The following is a 15021-nucleotide window of genomic DNA, read 5'->3' on the forward strand; positions in this document are numbered from 1 at the left end:
ATTCAGAGGTCTGTATGGCACAGGAGGAGAGCCTGGGGCTGCGGCTCCAGTGTAGGGAGCTTGCATCCGGCTGGGGGTGGGGAGGGCTTGCTGCCCAGTCTCAGGGCCCGTCTGGGTACAATCCGTGGACAGCGGTGACTACCCGTACACAGCCTCTGGGGACTCTTCCGAGAATTGGTGTCTCTATACCTGAGCCCCGGGGCAGCTCCTTTGCAGCCCTACTTCTAGGAGCCTGACTCCCCCATGGGGGCTGGAGGGCTCCCTGCGGACGGAGCGGTTCTGGCTGCAGGAACGGAGCTGCCAGGGAGTGGGGTGCTTCAAGGAAGCATCGGCTAGAACAGATTCACTTTTGGGGCTCTCAGAGTATCGAAAACAGCAGCTGTGACAGGTCTGGCCGCCACAGGGCAGCTCGGTAATTGACTCTGCAGCCGGAAAGACACATCCTGAAGCCAGCTAGAGCCCGACCGATCATTACTTTGGGCCTGGGCCGCAGCAGTCAGGAGGCTGCCCCTGTGGGCAGGGAGGGGCTCCCTGTGGGCTCTGGACAAAGGCAGACTCAGTCAGACTCTGCTGGGTCCGCAGCCAAGGCTGCTGGGGATGGGCTGCCGCAGGTCTGCTTCCCTTCGCTGAGAAGGGCTGGACCTCCCCCCTCAGCAGGCCCTGGACAGCCATGGGCTGTGGACTGTGCTTTCGCACACACATACGTCTGCCCTAGCTCCTCCCCATCCTCAATCTGACCTCTGGACGTCTACACTCAGAGACCCAACGGCATCTCAGACTCAATGAGGATCAGCTCCCCTTCCTAGGAAATGGCACCAGCGTCCCGATGCTCACGCTGGAAACCCAAATCTCCTTATTCTGCTCCCAGTCAGTCCCCAAGTGGTGTGAACCCAGTGGCGTGCAGGAACTGGCTGTTACCAGCCCATGAGGACCCAACCCCGTTTCCCATCAGTAGCTTGAAATCTGCCCGGGAGAAGTGTTTACACTGCAGGAATCAGCCAACACTGCAAATGAGCTCCTCCCCAGCATCCCGAGAGCCGATGTTAACATCCAGCAGCACACTACCCCATTTATTCTTTCTGAAATTGTCTTCCCATCTTCCTCCACATTCCCCCATCAGCCTCTGGGTCCGGGCCTCAGACATCTCCTCCCCAGATGGTGGCAACCACCGCTGATGGACCAGCCTTTCTGTTTTCCGTCTTCAGCTCTTCATCTCAGAATGGTCCTTAAATTCAAAATAGATCCCAGCTCCAAAAAGCCTTTGGTAGACTTTCTTCGGGCCTTAGGAGATAAGATCGGATGTCTTTGCCAGGCCCAGAGGACCCCTAGTTTGCTGTCCCCGCCACCCTCAGTAGTCCCATCATTTCTGGACACCTTCAGTCTCTGTGTCCCTTCATCCCCTAAGGCCACCAAGTTCTGCCAGGAATGCCCTCATTACCCTCAGGTGCCAACTAATGGCCCCTACCTTAAGGAGACCTCCCCTGGTGCCCTGGGCTTGTTGACATCCCTACCCTACGTGGACTGTCATTCACCCCATTGCTGCCATTTCCCTGCTAGACCATAAGCTCCATGAGGGCAGAGGCCCCGATGGTCCCATTCATTGCCAAGACCCTGTCACCAGTGTGTAAGCCACTGCCGGCCACACACACAGGTGCTCCATCTGTGGAGCAGAAGGACAAATGGCGTTGGCCAGCACCACTGAGTTCTTCCTCCTGGTCTTGCTGCCAACACATTGCAGGGGTGGCAGGGATGGCCGCCAGGGGGTACTGTGCCTTCACTGACCAGTGTCGCAGACTTGGTTCTTTATCATCTGCAGCAGCGTTCCTGGGCTCCTGGTAATCCTTCCAGGCTCATGTGTGTTGAAAGAACACATGAAGGGAGGAGAGGCATGACCTGCTCTAAGCCACATGCCATGAGCTCTCAGAAGCTGGATACAGATGTGAACGTACACCTCCCCACCCCGAGCCCACCACGTCCCGTGGCAGGACACAGGCACAGAGAAGCCGGGTATGCGTGGTGTACCACGTCGGTTCCATGTGACCTGCACACTTGGAGGTATGGTGCAGTGCAGTGCAGGACCCCCCCACTCCGCCCCTGGCCCAGAACATGGTAGGAATCACCCCCGCAGGCTCTGACAGGAGAGCTTTGGAGCAGGAGCTGGGGACCCCTCCCGTGTGTCTAGGCAGGCATGCTGTGGGGGTGGGGTAAAGCGCAGGGACAGCTCACCCCCCACGTGATGGACAGATGGGGGGTGTGGAGCAGCAGGACAGCTGCTGGGTTTGCAGACTGGCTCACCGGCTGGCTGGCTGACTGACAGGCAGCTCCAGCGCTCCAATCTGACAGCTGCAAGGGAATTCACAGCCAAGGCTGAGCTGACAGGGAACAACCCAGCTGAATCGTGGATCCTAATCACGGAGGCGAGGGAATGGAATCGCTAAACAAAACAAGTGGTGGTCAGAGCAGTCAGGAGCCCATCAGGCCGAGACGGGAAGATTCCCTCTTCCCTCCTCCGCAAACAGGCCCCAGATTCCCCACGCTGGTGCTGGAGCTGGACTTGGAAGAATGGGCTTGGAAAAACTCACCTGCTACAAAGGTGACCTGGTGATGGGAACACCAGGAGCCAACAGCTTCCCTCCCATGAGCTCTTCTTTGCCAAGCACTGTGCATGTTTATGGACCTGCAAGATGGGCATTTTTATCCCGTTTTATGGATGAGGGAACTAAGGTTCACTGAAGTCAACGGATTTGTCCAAGGTCACACAGCTGTGCTTTTGCTCTCGTTTCTTTTAAAATATGTGATCCCTTGTTAAAAGCTATTACTCGGAGTCTCCAGGCGAAGGGAGGGCAAGCCCTTGCTCTGGTCTGGCCCAAAGGTCAGGGGTTACTGTGTCACCCCACCATGAGTTTGGTTGTGTCCGAGCCTACCCACAGAGGCTGAGGCAGGAGGAGAGGGGCCTGTGGCTTGTCCAGCTACCACCTGCCTCTGCCTGAGGCCCACACTCTGGCCACAGAGCTGCCAGGAACCCTGTCTCCCTGCCCTGGGCCTGGGACAGCAGAGGCGGGCACCGCTGGGACTGAGGCTGGTCTCCAGGCCATGCACGAGCCTGAGCAGAGAATTTAATGAGTTGGATTTTCCTGTGATCACAAGTGAGAATTTAAGACCCTTCGGTGAGGCTCCTTCCGTCTGAATTCTGTGCCTGGAGTCCAGGCTGCCCGCTAATTGCTGAGTGTGTTTAAACTTCAGTTTTGCATCTCATCTGCATAAATTAACAACCTGCCCAGAGGAAGGAAGCAGCTCACAACGAGGCATCAGAGGCCGATGTGGGGGTAGGGGGTGCCCCTCAAAAGGGCAGAGCCTGAGCTGCTGGTGGGAGTAGAGCCAGAGCTGGTGTGGCCCCATGGAGGCCACAGGCCCCGACCTAGTGCCCCACATATGGCAATGGGAGGCAGCCAGTTGGGTTCGTCGTAGATCTGACCTCCCCGCCTGGGTGGGAATAGACAGACCCGTCAGCCCGGGCAGCTCCTTCCACAACTTGCATGAGCTGATTCCTTAAAAGAAATTCTCCCCTCCCCCTGTACATGGATCCTAGTCGTGGAGGGCTAATTGAGCCCCTCCTTCAGAACCCTTCCATGCTTCCTGTGGAGTGGGGCCTGGCTGTTCCCTCAGGGCTTCCTCCCCTAACTGCAGCGAGCATCGCACCCTCCTGGCTGCCTTTCTCCTGCCCGCATCCAAGATTCCCACCTTGCGGCCCCCCAGCACTGTGCGAGGACCCGTACGCCACCCCGCCGTGTGGGCTGCCCCTTGGCACACACCTGAGGTTCAGGAGCTGCTGCTTTCTAAGGAGGAAGGGACACAGCAGAGCAGGGCAAGGCTGCTCACCAGACGCACCTGCCAGGGAATCTGGGCCGGGACCCAAGTTGGACTCTGTATCTCACACATGCCGGACACCAAGATGCAGTGGGGGTCTTGTTTCCAGTGTCTTCCCTGGCTCAGGCCAGCCTGAAAGCCCTGGAAATTTCCTGGCCTGATGGACAGCATAAGAGGACATGTGGTGAGACAGCCCAGATGGTTGTGGACACATGGGCTCAGCCACCAGAAGATCTAAGACATGGAAAAGGAGCCAAGGAAAGGCAGTTGGGGGTCGCTCTGGAGATCAGGGACCACGGGTTGAAACTCTGCACAGAGCAGGGACTGTGGACTCACATCCATGCCCCGTGGCCCATGCTGGCCCCTTCTGTTCTCTCCTACCTCTTTTTCTTTGCAGGTATGACTCCTTCAGGACAGCCCTGCCTGCTCCCCAGCCTGCAGTATTCAGAGCAGCAGGACCCCCTCACCATGATCAGGGCCTGGGGCTGGGATTGGGGCAGTTGGAGTAACAGTCACACTCCTCAAACATGGTCAACCAAGGCTCACGTGGCAGCTTCCCACCCTTTCTGGGAACTTGGGTCCTGTTTCGGCCCATGTCAGTGTTGTTGGTCTACACAGCCTGACCTTCAGTGGGTCCTGGACAGTAGAGATTGGGGCTTTGGGATTAAACCCAGCAGGTCTCTCTCCTGTGACTTGGGAGAGGAGTAGGCAGCATCCCCTCCCCAACAGCCCATGTGCCTGCAAAGCCTGCTTGGTAACTCTGCCCCAGGCCCAGGCTACACAGCCTAATCATAAGAAACTGGCCACACAGGGGCGCCTGGGAGGCTGTCGTTTGAACATCCAACCCTTTATTTTGGCTTAGGTCATGGTCTCAGGGTCGTGGGATGGAGCCCCAAGTTAGGCTCCATGCTTAGTGGGGAGTCTGCTTCCTCTTCTCCCTCTGCCCCTCCTCCATGCTTGTACTCTCACTCTCTCTCTCTCAAATGAATAGATAAAAACTCAAAAAGAAAAAAAAAGGTGATATGTCAGTTTTCTGTCTTTATAAGGAAGGGAGGGAGGGAAAAGAAAGGAGAAACTGGCCACATACAACATCATCAGCCTTTGCCTCCCCTTGGCAGGTAACCAGTAAGCTTTTCAGCCCAACAGTCTGAAGAAAACCCCGAGCCAGAGAAGAGTTCACAGTGTGGAGCCCACTTGGCAGTCCCAAGGAGTCACGCTTTGTTTATTCTCACCAGCATTTACTCCTATCATACAGCATGTGTTTCAACCACTCTGCAAATATCATCTGTCCAGAACGAGAAAGCAGTTGTCTTTTTCTTACCGTGCAGGGGAAGGAGCTCTCTCACAGATTGTTAACATGATGTTGAAAGGAGAAGACAGGTAGCTCAGACCCTGAACGTGGAGCATGGACATGACTGACCTTGGGATTCCTCTGTCGCAGGGTGGGGGTGAGGGAGACAGTGGAGGCGTGTGGTGGCGTGGGTGCCATCGGATAGAAAAGGAGGCTGGGGCTTGTGGTTTATGTTGTTCAGCAAGCCCACTTTTTCTGTCTAGACTGCATGTTTATTCGAGGGCTTGGGAGGGGCTTGTGGTGGTTATATTGAAGCCAAGTTCTCCCTGCCCCTGTGGTACTTTCGTGGGTGCAGCTGAGACAGCGTCCTTAAATGCCCTCCACCCTGGCACGCCATGGAGCTGTCCGAGTGCTGAAGTGCAGTCCATTGTGGGATACCCAGACCCCGTCCTCAAGACACCCAAGGCTGCTCACCTTCACTTGCTCAGAACTAGGCGTGGTCTTTGCTTTGGCTTTTATCCAAGCCGTGCATGGAAGATTACCTTCCTCTACAGAAAAAGTAGGGACAGTGGGCCCCTGGCAAGGAGAGGAGCCTGTTACATTTCCTTCATTAACTTCCTGTCTTTATTCCAAAATGCTATACGGGATAGGGTCAGTCTTTGGCAAATGAACGATAATAAGTTTAAAGGTCAAGAACGTACAGCTTGTGGCAAATTCAGCCTCCGCCTAAGGACTGTTGGGGTTTTCCACAAGACAATTTTTTTTCTTTTCAAAGGGGGCAATTGCAGCCAGCTTGGCTTTATTGGGTAAAAGTGGCCAGGAGGTCAGAGATGCCCCCAAGCCCAGGTTTGGTCTAGGAGGGATATTTTCTCCAGCCTTCAAGTGGGCCAACCTGGAAAACCCCTTGGGGCTCAGCATCCTTCTGCACAGGCTGCACAGGTAAAATGGGACAGGCCCCATGGCCCACCACCCTCCAGGCTGTGAGGACAGAGCCAGCGGGAGGTCACAGCTGTAGGGCCTGACATCTCCATAAACACATCCTCCTCCAGCTCCACTGGCTGGCAGGGTGCCTTCTGTGAGTGGCTCCTGAGCCCCACTCTTGGCCAAATCTGGCATGACTCATTTGCTCCCGAAAAGGAATGTAAATAAGCACCACCATACCTTGACAAGTTGACAGGATTGACAAGCAGAGAAAATTCCTGTACCTGAGACTCTGAGGAGAGGTGGTTTAGCAGAGGCAGCTGCCGTCACCAGAAGAAAATAATTAAGGAAACCCAGCAGCATGGAGGAGGCCTGCGAGTGCAGCCCGTCCCTTCTGCTGAAGGGACCTGTGATCACTGGCTGCAGGAGGAAACCCTCACGTGCCAGAAAGAAATGGACTCAAGAAGCCCATGCAGGGGTGAGGCAGGGCAGGGGAGGGGTGATCAGCAGGAGGGGAGTAGGCTCTGGGCTCAGAGGGGGACCCTGATGAGGTGCTCAATTCTAACAGACTCTTGTCTTGGAACCAAGGACCCACTGCTTGCACCCAGTATCCGGGGTGCAGCTGGTTCTACATGGAGCTTCCTTCAGCCTCCGCAGAAGAGTCTGGAAGCCTTGTTTCAGAGTTGCTCCATATGTACACACATATTGCCTGTAAGCTTGGGAATGCCCAGGAAGATATGTACACTCTGTCCTCTGCCACACCCCTGTTCCCAATCCAAAGGGATCCAAGAACACTATTGCAACAGAAGAAAGAGGCTACAGGCCCAAGTTCCACCTTTGTTTCACTTTTGGAACTCAGAGAAGTTCCCAGGAGGCTCAGGGAATGTAGGCTTTCCATCCCAGGGGTGACCTTGCATCCCCCCTCGTAGCTGGTGAGTGAAGGAGATGTAGAGGCACATCCTCAGACTGACCAGCATGAGGCCAGGGTCACAGGGATGGCAGAAGCTGTAAAAGAACCTTGTGGAGAACTTGGTGGAGCTCCCTGGGTCAGGGACAGGATGTTCTCTCACCAGCTGGGTTCTGGCCACTGGACCTATGCCAAGTACACAGAGACAGCAGGAGACATGCTGGGCCGCCAGAACATCTCACACACATAGGCCAGGAACAGCCAGAACTCGGTCAGGTGTGCTGTGTCATGCCAGTTGGAAGTTCAAGCCTTTTCTTCCTTAAAGGGTAGCGGGTGCTAATTGTGACTGTGGCTTTCAACAAAGCTACGGAGTAGAAGCAGCCACATATATAGCACAAGAGCAGGGAGAGCCCCTGGTGCCTCAGTGGCCAGGCAGGGATGGAAGAGGGAGGCCAAGACTCCTAAATAGGTCCCCCCAAAGGAAATCGTCCTGTTTACCTAGGACCTCCCCCAAAACAAAGTAGGAAGCAGAATCCTTCCCTCCCAGTGGGGGTTCACTTCCCTAGAGCTTGTTATCCTGGGTGACTTCAGCCCCAGCCTAGCTAAAGGGCCTCCTTGGGGGAAGAGGGAACATTGTGGAGTGTGGTCAGCAATGCACCGATCTGTCTCCTCTCCCCTCCAGTGACAAGTGCCTGCCGGACAGTCACTCTGTGCCTGGGCTCTGATCAGCCCTTTGCAGGAGACCAGGGCAAGCAGGAGATGGCCAGCTCACGCCAGAGTCCCATGGCCAGCTGAGCTGGCCAAAATCTCAAAGTAGGTGCTTAGGTTAGGGGAATTCCCAGAGCAAGTGAGGAGGCCCCAGTCCAAGGGAAGGCGTGTGTTCCACACCCAGGCCTGTGTGTGCAAGGGTATGGGTGTTATTGTGTCATATTCCGAGTACAGAAAGCTCACATTGACTAGAGCAAGGGCTGAGCCAGTGGAGCAGAGAGGAGGAACAGAGCTTTCAGAGGGTCCTTTCCTCGTGACTTAATGACAGTGAGGTTGCATGGGGGTGAGGGGCAGTGCTGTGGGTTTCCTGGCTATTCCACTGAGCAGGTGGCCAGCTTTTGAGACCTTCCAGGTCACATCAGGAGGTAAGACACTGAGAAGGCATCATCAGCTAGGAGCCAGTGGGGCTACATCTCACTGCACCCCCATTTTCCATATGGGTAAGGGGGTGGAGGGGCACTCACACTGAGCCGTGCCCCCCTGATCTGCTTTGTCATGGAGCCCACGCCAAGTGCCCTCTAGCCTGGGGGCCCAACTGTCAAGGGCCTGTGAACAGGTCCTTGGGAACCACATGTTACTTCTGCTAATACTGTCCTCTCTGCTTTTCAGGAATAAAGTTCAGCATCAGGCCACAGCAGCCCTACAACGTGAGTTCTGAGAGTCCGATAAATCTGAGCACCGGCAGCCTGGGGCGAGTTGGAGGGGGTGGGGTGAGCAGGGAAGAAAATCCAGAGCTCATGTCAAATCCATTCTTGGAAAGAAAAACGTGCCCGGTCCTTCCTAGGAGCCTAGGGAACAAAGCCCAGGGCTTTGGACCCATGAATTTCTCCTTCCTGTTAGCTGTCGGCTTTGGACTTTTGCTAATAGAGGCGGTAAATCTGAGCCAGCCTCCTCCGGCCACCAGCTCCCTGCCCTGTTCCCCTCGCCCGGTCTGAGAGGTTCCTGGGAGGCCTGCGCCATCTCGTGGCTGAAAAGACACTTGCATCTCTGGCCTCAAGACAGTGGCCAGCCAGGGGTGGGGCCTTCAGGGACTGGACGTGGGCTCTGCCAGAGGGGTCCCATCCAGCAGACTCAGCTGGTCTCCTCCCTCACCCTGAAAAAAAAAAAAGAGGCCACAGAGGGGGCAGGGACCCCAGCCATAGTGAGGGTCTGACCTGTGTGATGCTCAGTGTCCTGCTGACAAGTGGCCCGTCCACGCTGATAACCATTTCTCTTCTTGCTCCAGGACGTCCCACCAGGCAGTTCCCAGGATGGTGATTCGAAGGCACCGACGGAGAAGGTCCCCGGAGACTTGTCCAGCCGGGCCCCAAGGGACTTCCACCTGCCGGTGCCAGACCAGCCTCGAGCCCACCTAAACACGGGGGCCCGGCCCCGGCCCCGGCCCCGGCCCCGGCAGCGCCGCCGGCGGTTACTTATCAAGAAAATGCCCCCTGCGGCAGCCGTCCCGGCCAACGGCTCAGTGGGCGCATTTGCGCGGCCGGCACGCTGGGCCCCCGACGGCCACTGGGTCACCATGCACCGCAGCCAGCAGGAGCGCAAGCGGGTGATGCGGGAGGCATGTGCCAAGTATAGGGCCAGCAGCAGCCGCCGGGCGGTCACCCCCCGCCACGTGTCCCGCATCTTCGTGGAGGACCGCCACCGCGTGCTGTACTGCGAGGTGCCCAAGGCGGGCTGCTCCAACTGGAAGAGGGTGCTCATGGTGCTGGCGGGGCTGGCCTCGTCCACCGCCGACATCCCGCACAACACTGTCCACTACGGCGGCGCCCTCAAGCGGCTGGACACCTTTGATCGCCAGGGCATCCTTCACCGCCTCAGCACCTACACCAAGATGCTCTTCGTCCGCGAGCCCTTCGAGAGGCTGGTCTCCGCCTTCCGCGACAAGTTCGAGCACCCCAATAGCTACTACCACCCCGTGTTCGGCAAGGCCATCCTGGCCCGTTACCGGGCCAACGCGTCCCGGGAGGCACTGCGGACGGGCTCTGGCGTGCGCTTCCCCGAGTTCGTCCAGTACTTGCTGGACGTGCACCGGCCCGTGGGCATGGACATCCACTGGGACCACGTCAGCCGGCTGTGCAGCCCCTGTCTCATCGACTATGACTTCGTGGGCAAGTTCGAGAGCATGGAGGACGACGCCAACTTTTTCCTGAGCCTCATCCGGGCGCCGCGGAACCTGACCTTCCCCCGGTTCAAAGACCGGCACTCGCAGGAGGCCCGGACCACGGCGCAGATCGCCCGCCAGTACTTCACCCAGCTCTCGGCCCTGCAGCGGCAGCGCACCTACGACTTCTACTACATGGACTACCTGGTTTTCAACTACTCCAAGCCCTTTGCGGACCTGTACTGACGCGCAGGGCCGGCTGGCCACGGGCAGCCCCGCCCCACGCGCCCGCGCGCGCTCCCGCACCTGTCCGCTCTCGGGAGACCGGAGCAGCCGCGACTGCTCGGTGCCGCTAGCAGTACGTGGGGGACAGAGACCCCGGCCTTGGAGGGGAGCCTCTGGCCCCTGTCCCATCCCCGCTTCCTCACTCCTCTGCTGAGGAAGACGCCCGGGGTTTGAGCAGGACCCCAGGAGTCCCAGCTGCAAACAGCCAGCTCAGCAGAGTCAGGATGGCGGGGGAAGCCTGAGGCCCGGAAGACGAGGGCCCCAGCGGTGAGGGACTTCCTGCGGTCCCTTAGCCATTGCCTTGTACCAAACCACATGGTTTGCAGCTTTTCTATGAGCCGGGGGGAGGTTCCCTCGGAAAGAGATTCCAAATAAAGCACATGGTTTCCAGAGTAGAGGTATCTACACTTGGTGTTGGTATGGGAACACATGGCCCCTTCCCGGGGCTCTGGGGGCTCTTTCTCCCTCCCCAGGGGCCTGAGCCAGGCGACTGCAGGTCCTGCTGCGGGAAAGGAGGCGGGGAGAGTAGAGGATCTGAGGCTCCCATTCAGGGCACCTGGGGCCTCTGGTCTCAGTTCTGGCCCATTTATCCTGAAAGGAGACACTTGACCTGTCCCCGTGGAGGCCCACTGGGGTCTCTTCTTGTTAGTCACTTTGTGGAGGCCCTCTGGGGACCTGCCAGGGTTCCCTGGGCAAGCTGCCATGTGGGGATCTGTGGGGTCCAGCATGGGGGGTCTCCGTGAGTATGGCACTTACGGGCCGGGAGGGATGCTCTCCTTTTCTCTCAGCATGGCTTTATCTCGAAGCTGTTGTCTGGAGACCCCTTGACCTGGCCTTGACCCCTGGCTCCCTTCACCTGACCAGACACCCTTAAAGCTTTCAGGGCTGCCCACCCTTGGGGGAGGAGGAAGAGAAGCCCACAGGGGGAACTTGTCCAACAGTGTACTTTCCACACACAGTAATGGCTCTGAAATTGTCCAAAGCCAGAGTGATTCTTGAAAGGTCCCAGAAAAAGTGTGTGGGAGCTTTGAGGGTGGCTGTGGCCGTGACTATGTCCGGTCCCGTTTGTAATACAAAATGCTGCCTGTTTCTAAAGGTCGGTCTGTCTGTGTGCTATCAGGCCTCGTCTCTCTGTCAGCCTGTCTGCTGCACGGCCTTCTGTATCTTTCCAAGGGTGTCTCCGTGGATCTCGCCAGGAGATGGCTGTCAGTCTGTTCCCACATGTTGGGGGAGATGCTGCTGGGGCCTGGGAGGAGACCCTGCTGGTCCCACGGTCGCTGTGCTGCTGCTGGCTTCCAGCCAGCCTCATGCTGGCCCGTGTGGCTCCACCCCCTTTCTGCCTCCACCATGGGCTCCGGAAACTTAACAAAGGTGGGACAAGGAACTGAGGCTGCCTCCCCCTGCTTGGGGTCCCGTATGTCCAGGAACCCCGAGCAGGGCCCCCTTCCCCAGGTTCCAGCTGGAGTGGCCTGGCCATCTGGCAGGAGGAGCTCGGAGGGGCAGGAAGGAGGCTGTGGTCAGGGCCCCAGGGGCTCCGGGGTGTGGAGGCAGCGAGACAAGTGCCTGGAGGCTCCAAGGCTGGGTCAGCGTGAGAGGAGGCAGGGAAGGGCCCCGACACAGCTGCGCCTAGGCTGCGGGGCTCGCAGAGTGAGAGGGAAGTCTCCACACACAACTAGTGTCTCTGGGCAGGGAGGCATCTGGTGAAGCCTGAGGCCGGGTGTCACCATGTCATCCCATCAGCCAGGGAGACACCTGGAAGCCCAGCTGAGGCAAGCTGCTGCTTGGAGACAATTCGGATTGCCATGGGACCAACCCCCCGCTGTGCGCATATACGTGTGTGTGTGTGTGTGTGTGTGTGTGTGTGTGTGTGTGTGTGTGTTGCAAGTGTGAAAGAGATAGAATGAGAGAGAGAAATGTGTGTGTTGGGGGGGGTGTCCCAGGAAGAAACATCTTAACTCATGTCATCCCTCAGAGACAGCTCAGCCCGAGCTGGGCAGATGGACACACATAACACGTCCATCAAAGAGGGACTTTCCTGGGGCACCCAAGTGGTTCAGAGAGTTAAGCCTCGACCCCTTGGTTTCAGCTCAGGTCATGATCCCAGGGTCACGGGATCGAGCCCTGTCTAGGTCCAGCAGTCAGTGGGGAAGGCTGCTGGAGGAGTCTTTCCCTCTGCCCCTCCCCCAAATTGTATCCCTCTCTCCCTTTCTCTCTCTCTCTCAAATAAATAAATCTTTAAAAAATAAATAAACAAATAAAAGAGGGGGCTTTCCTTCTGGAAATGGAGAGTGGAGACACAGAATCCAGGCAATGATCATGATGGCCGCTTGGTGGCGCCCAGCATGCCGTCCACCTGCCCACAGGAGGCCCAGCCCTGAGTCCTCATCCTGAATCCACCGAGGGGATGCTGAACCCAGCTCCAGCCCCCAAACCCCAGACTCCATCCTCATAGAGCCCCAGGGCTTGGGGACTGTGGACTGAACTGCCAACACAGGAACATGTGTGGATTTGAGTGTGTCTGGGTGGGTGGGTGGGTGGGACAGGGGTGTGAGCATGTGTGTGTGTGTATGTGTGTGTGGTTGGTGTCTGTCTCCTGGGGGTCGGTGTCTAGGGTGATGTGGTATGGACCATCCGTGAGCCTGGGTTTGTGTCAGGTGGGGGAGGGTACCGTGGACAGTCCTCCCTCTTCTCTGGGATCTTCTTGCTCTGCTCCCTGCCTGGCCCATCTCTGCCCCCTTTTCATCTGCTCACCATTTTGTGGCTAGAGTCTAGAGGGGGCCCCAGGCTCCTCCCAGGGGTCAAGCAGGCCCAGGAAGTTGGGGAAATAACTCTCCAAGCCCCAGTGCCCTTCTCCAGCTGCATCACCTTCCCAGATGTCAACCTTGCTCTCTGAGCTGTGAAGAGCATAGACTTCCCCCAAACCTGGAGTTCCCACTGGGACCTGTGAGCCCCAGAAGCTCTGGAATGCCCAGCGGAGGTGAGATGTCAAGTCGAGCCAGGTGGTCTCTGGCCTTGGACACGTGGCCAAACCCTCCTTCTGCCCTCATTCCACTGGCTGCTCACAAAGGGGCCCAGGACAGACATGGTCAGGCCGCAGGCAGAGAGACAGGCTTCCAGCACCCACTTCCCCTCCAAGGCAAAGCCCATTTGCCAACTTCAGCCTCCAGGTTCAGCCCATTGGTGGGGTTGGGAGCCCCAGGAGAAGCCCTGAGACCAGGACATGATCTGCCCTCACTCCCTTCCCCCGCCTTTCCTCCCTCATGGGAGCAGCCATGGCTGATGAAGGGGATTGCCTCCTGGTGTCTCCCCACCACCCCACCCAGAGCTGGGCGCCAGGGGCTCGGGAAGACCGTGGGCCCCAGAAAAGGACTAGGTGAACAGGGTGGAAATCATGCTGTCCCCGTCTCTGGGGACCCATGCTGATGGCCCAGTCATGCTGGTTGAAGAATGAGCAGGCACCCTGGGGTAGCCTCAGCGTCTGGTGGGGGAGGGGATAGCTGCTCCTGCTGTGGGGCTGGGGGCTTGAAGGGAGAGGCAGGGGGAGGGGAAGAGAGCACGGGGGAGCCCTGATCTCCGGTCCATCCTGTCGGCGTGGCCTGCCCTGGAGATGAGGCTGGTGCTGTGCCCTGACTTCCTGCTGCCCAGAAGGGCCTTTTGCCACCAGAGTCTCGGCTATGAGGTGGCAGCAAGATGGTATCCAGGAGCCTGGCTGGGCCGGGACCACTCTGACCACTCCTGTCCCCTCTCTCACCTCTGCACCTACCTCCTGAAGGGGATGGGGAGAGAATAGGCTGAGGGCTGCTCCCCACAGCACATGAAACCCAGGGCAGGTGGCAAGGGTCAGGAGTCAGAGGTCAGAAGCGAGTCATTCCAAACTGTGGGGCCTAGGGTCTACCACGCTGCGCTGGCCTCCCCTGCGACTGCCTGATAGACCCCTCCCAGCAGCCCTGAACGTGTGTGTCTAGCCCTACTTTATAAGTGGGGAAACTGAAGCACAGAGAGGTTGTCTGAGCTGCACAGCGACAGCACCTGGAGCTGGGATCCCGCCCCGGCAGTGGGGCTGACACCCCTCCCCTCTGGTGCCGCCCCCCCCCCCCGCCCCCTCCATGTCTGCGTGGTGCTGTGTGGGCCCTGGGCGGGCGCCGGACTCCGCCGGCAAGGGCGGCACTCGGCCACCAGGGGGCGCCAAGTCCTCGCTCTTGAGCAGCCGGGGCCGCAAGGTTGCCGCGAGATTCCGACCCTGCGGCTCCAAGAGAGGTGAGGGAATCCCCCAGCCCCCCCCCCCCCCCCCCACACACACCCGGTCAGCCGGTTTTCTGCCCTTTCTCCCTCCATGGAGTCCTGGGGCTCCTGCCTTTTCAGATACCTCTGGGCAGACGAGAATTCACTTCCAATATACCAGCTCCAGGGGCCCCACCGGCCATAACCCCAAGCGGGAAAACAGGCCCCGTCTCCACTCCTCCGCCTCCTCACATAGGCCTAATGGGACAGGACCGTCCCAGGATTCTCTCCAAAGTACAGACACAGGGAGGACACAGAGCCGGGAAGGGCCACGTGTCCACCACTCCTGCTGGCTCCAGTCCAGGTTTGGGCGGCAGGCTTAGACCTGGGGGTGGATCCTTACCTGCCTGACCTTGAACACTGCTCAGTCTCCTTGTCCTGGCAAACCCCAAGCCAGCCAAGTCCCCATCCCCCACCCCCTCTGCAGCAGGAGGAAATGATCACGAACCCACTGGGCCATTAACGACCTGCTGTGGCTGTCCTTCACTCCCCATGAGGGTGACCTCGGGCCTTCTATGACCTCAACACGCGTATACGTGACACACTCACGCAGACATGCTCCCCTACACAGACCCACACAGACCCATCCTCACGAACACACAC

At 58.2% G+C, this 15021-nt stretch overlaps 1 protein-coding gene across 3 annotated transcripts in view; it reads left to right on the forward strand.

Moving 5' to 3' along the window:
- CHST8 (carbohydrate sulfotransferase 8) overlaps positions 1-10523 on the forward strand; it is a 130328-nt gene extending 119805 nt beyond the window's left edge. For 2 of the 3 annotated variants that reach the window (XM_047712526.1, XM_047712527.1), the window contains exons 3-4: positions 8364-8401; positions 8980-10523. In XM_047712526.1, the coding sequence (XP_047568482.1) occupies positions 8364-8401; positions 8980-10098 (1157 nt within the window). In that variant the 3' untranslated portion in view covers positions 10099-10523. Of the gene's footprint in view, positions 1-7980; positions 8120-8363; positions 8402-8979 lie in introns of those variants that run through there. The other variant, XM_047712528.1, reaches the window with a different exon arrangement.
- The last annotated feature ends 4498 nt before the right edge of the window (positions 10524-15021 follow it).

The sequence above is a fragment of the Lutra lutra genome, chromosome 17 (assembly GCF_902655055.1).
Source record: "Lutra lutra chromosome 17, mLutLut1.2, whole genome shotgun sequence".
NCBI classification, from domain to species: domain Eukaryota; kingdom Metazoa; phylum Chordata; class Mammalia; order Carnivora; family Mustelidae; genus Lutra; species Lutra lutra.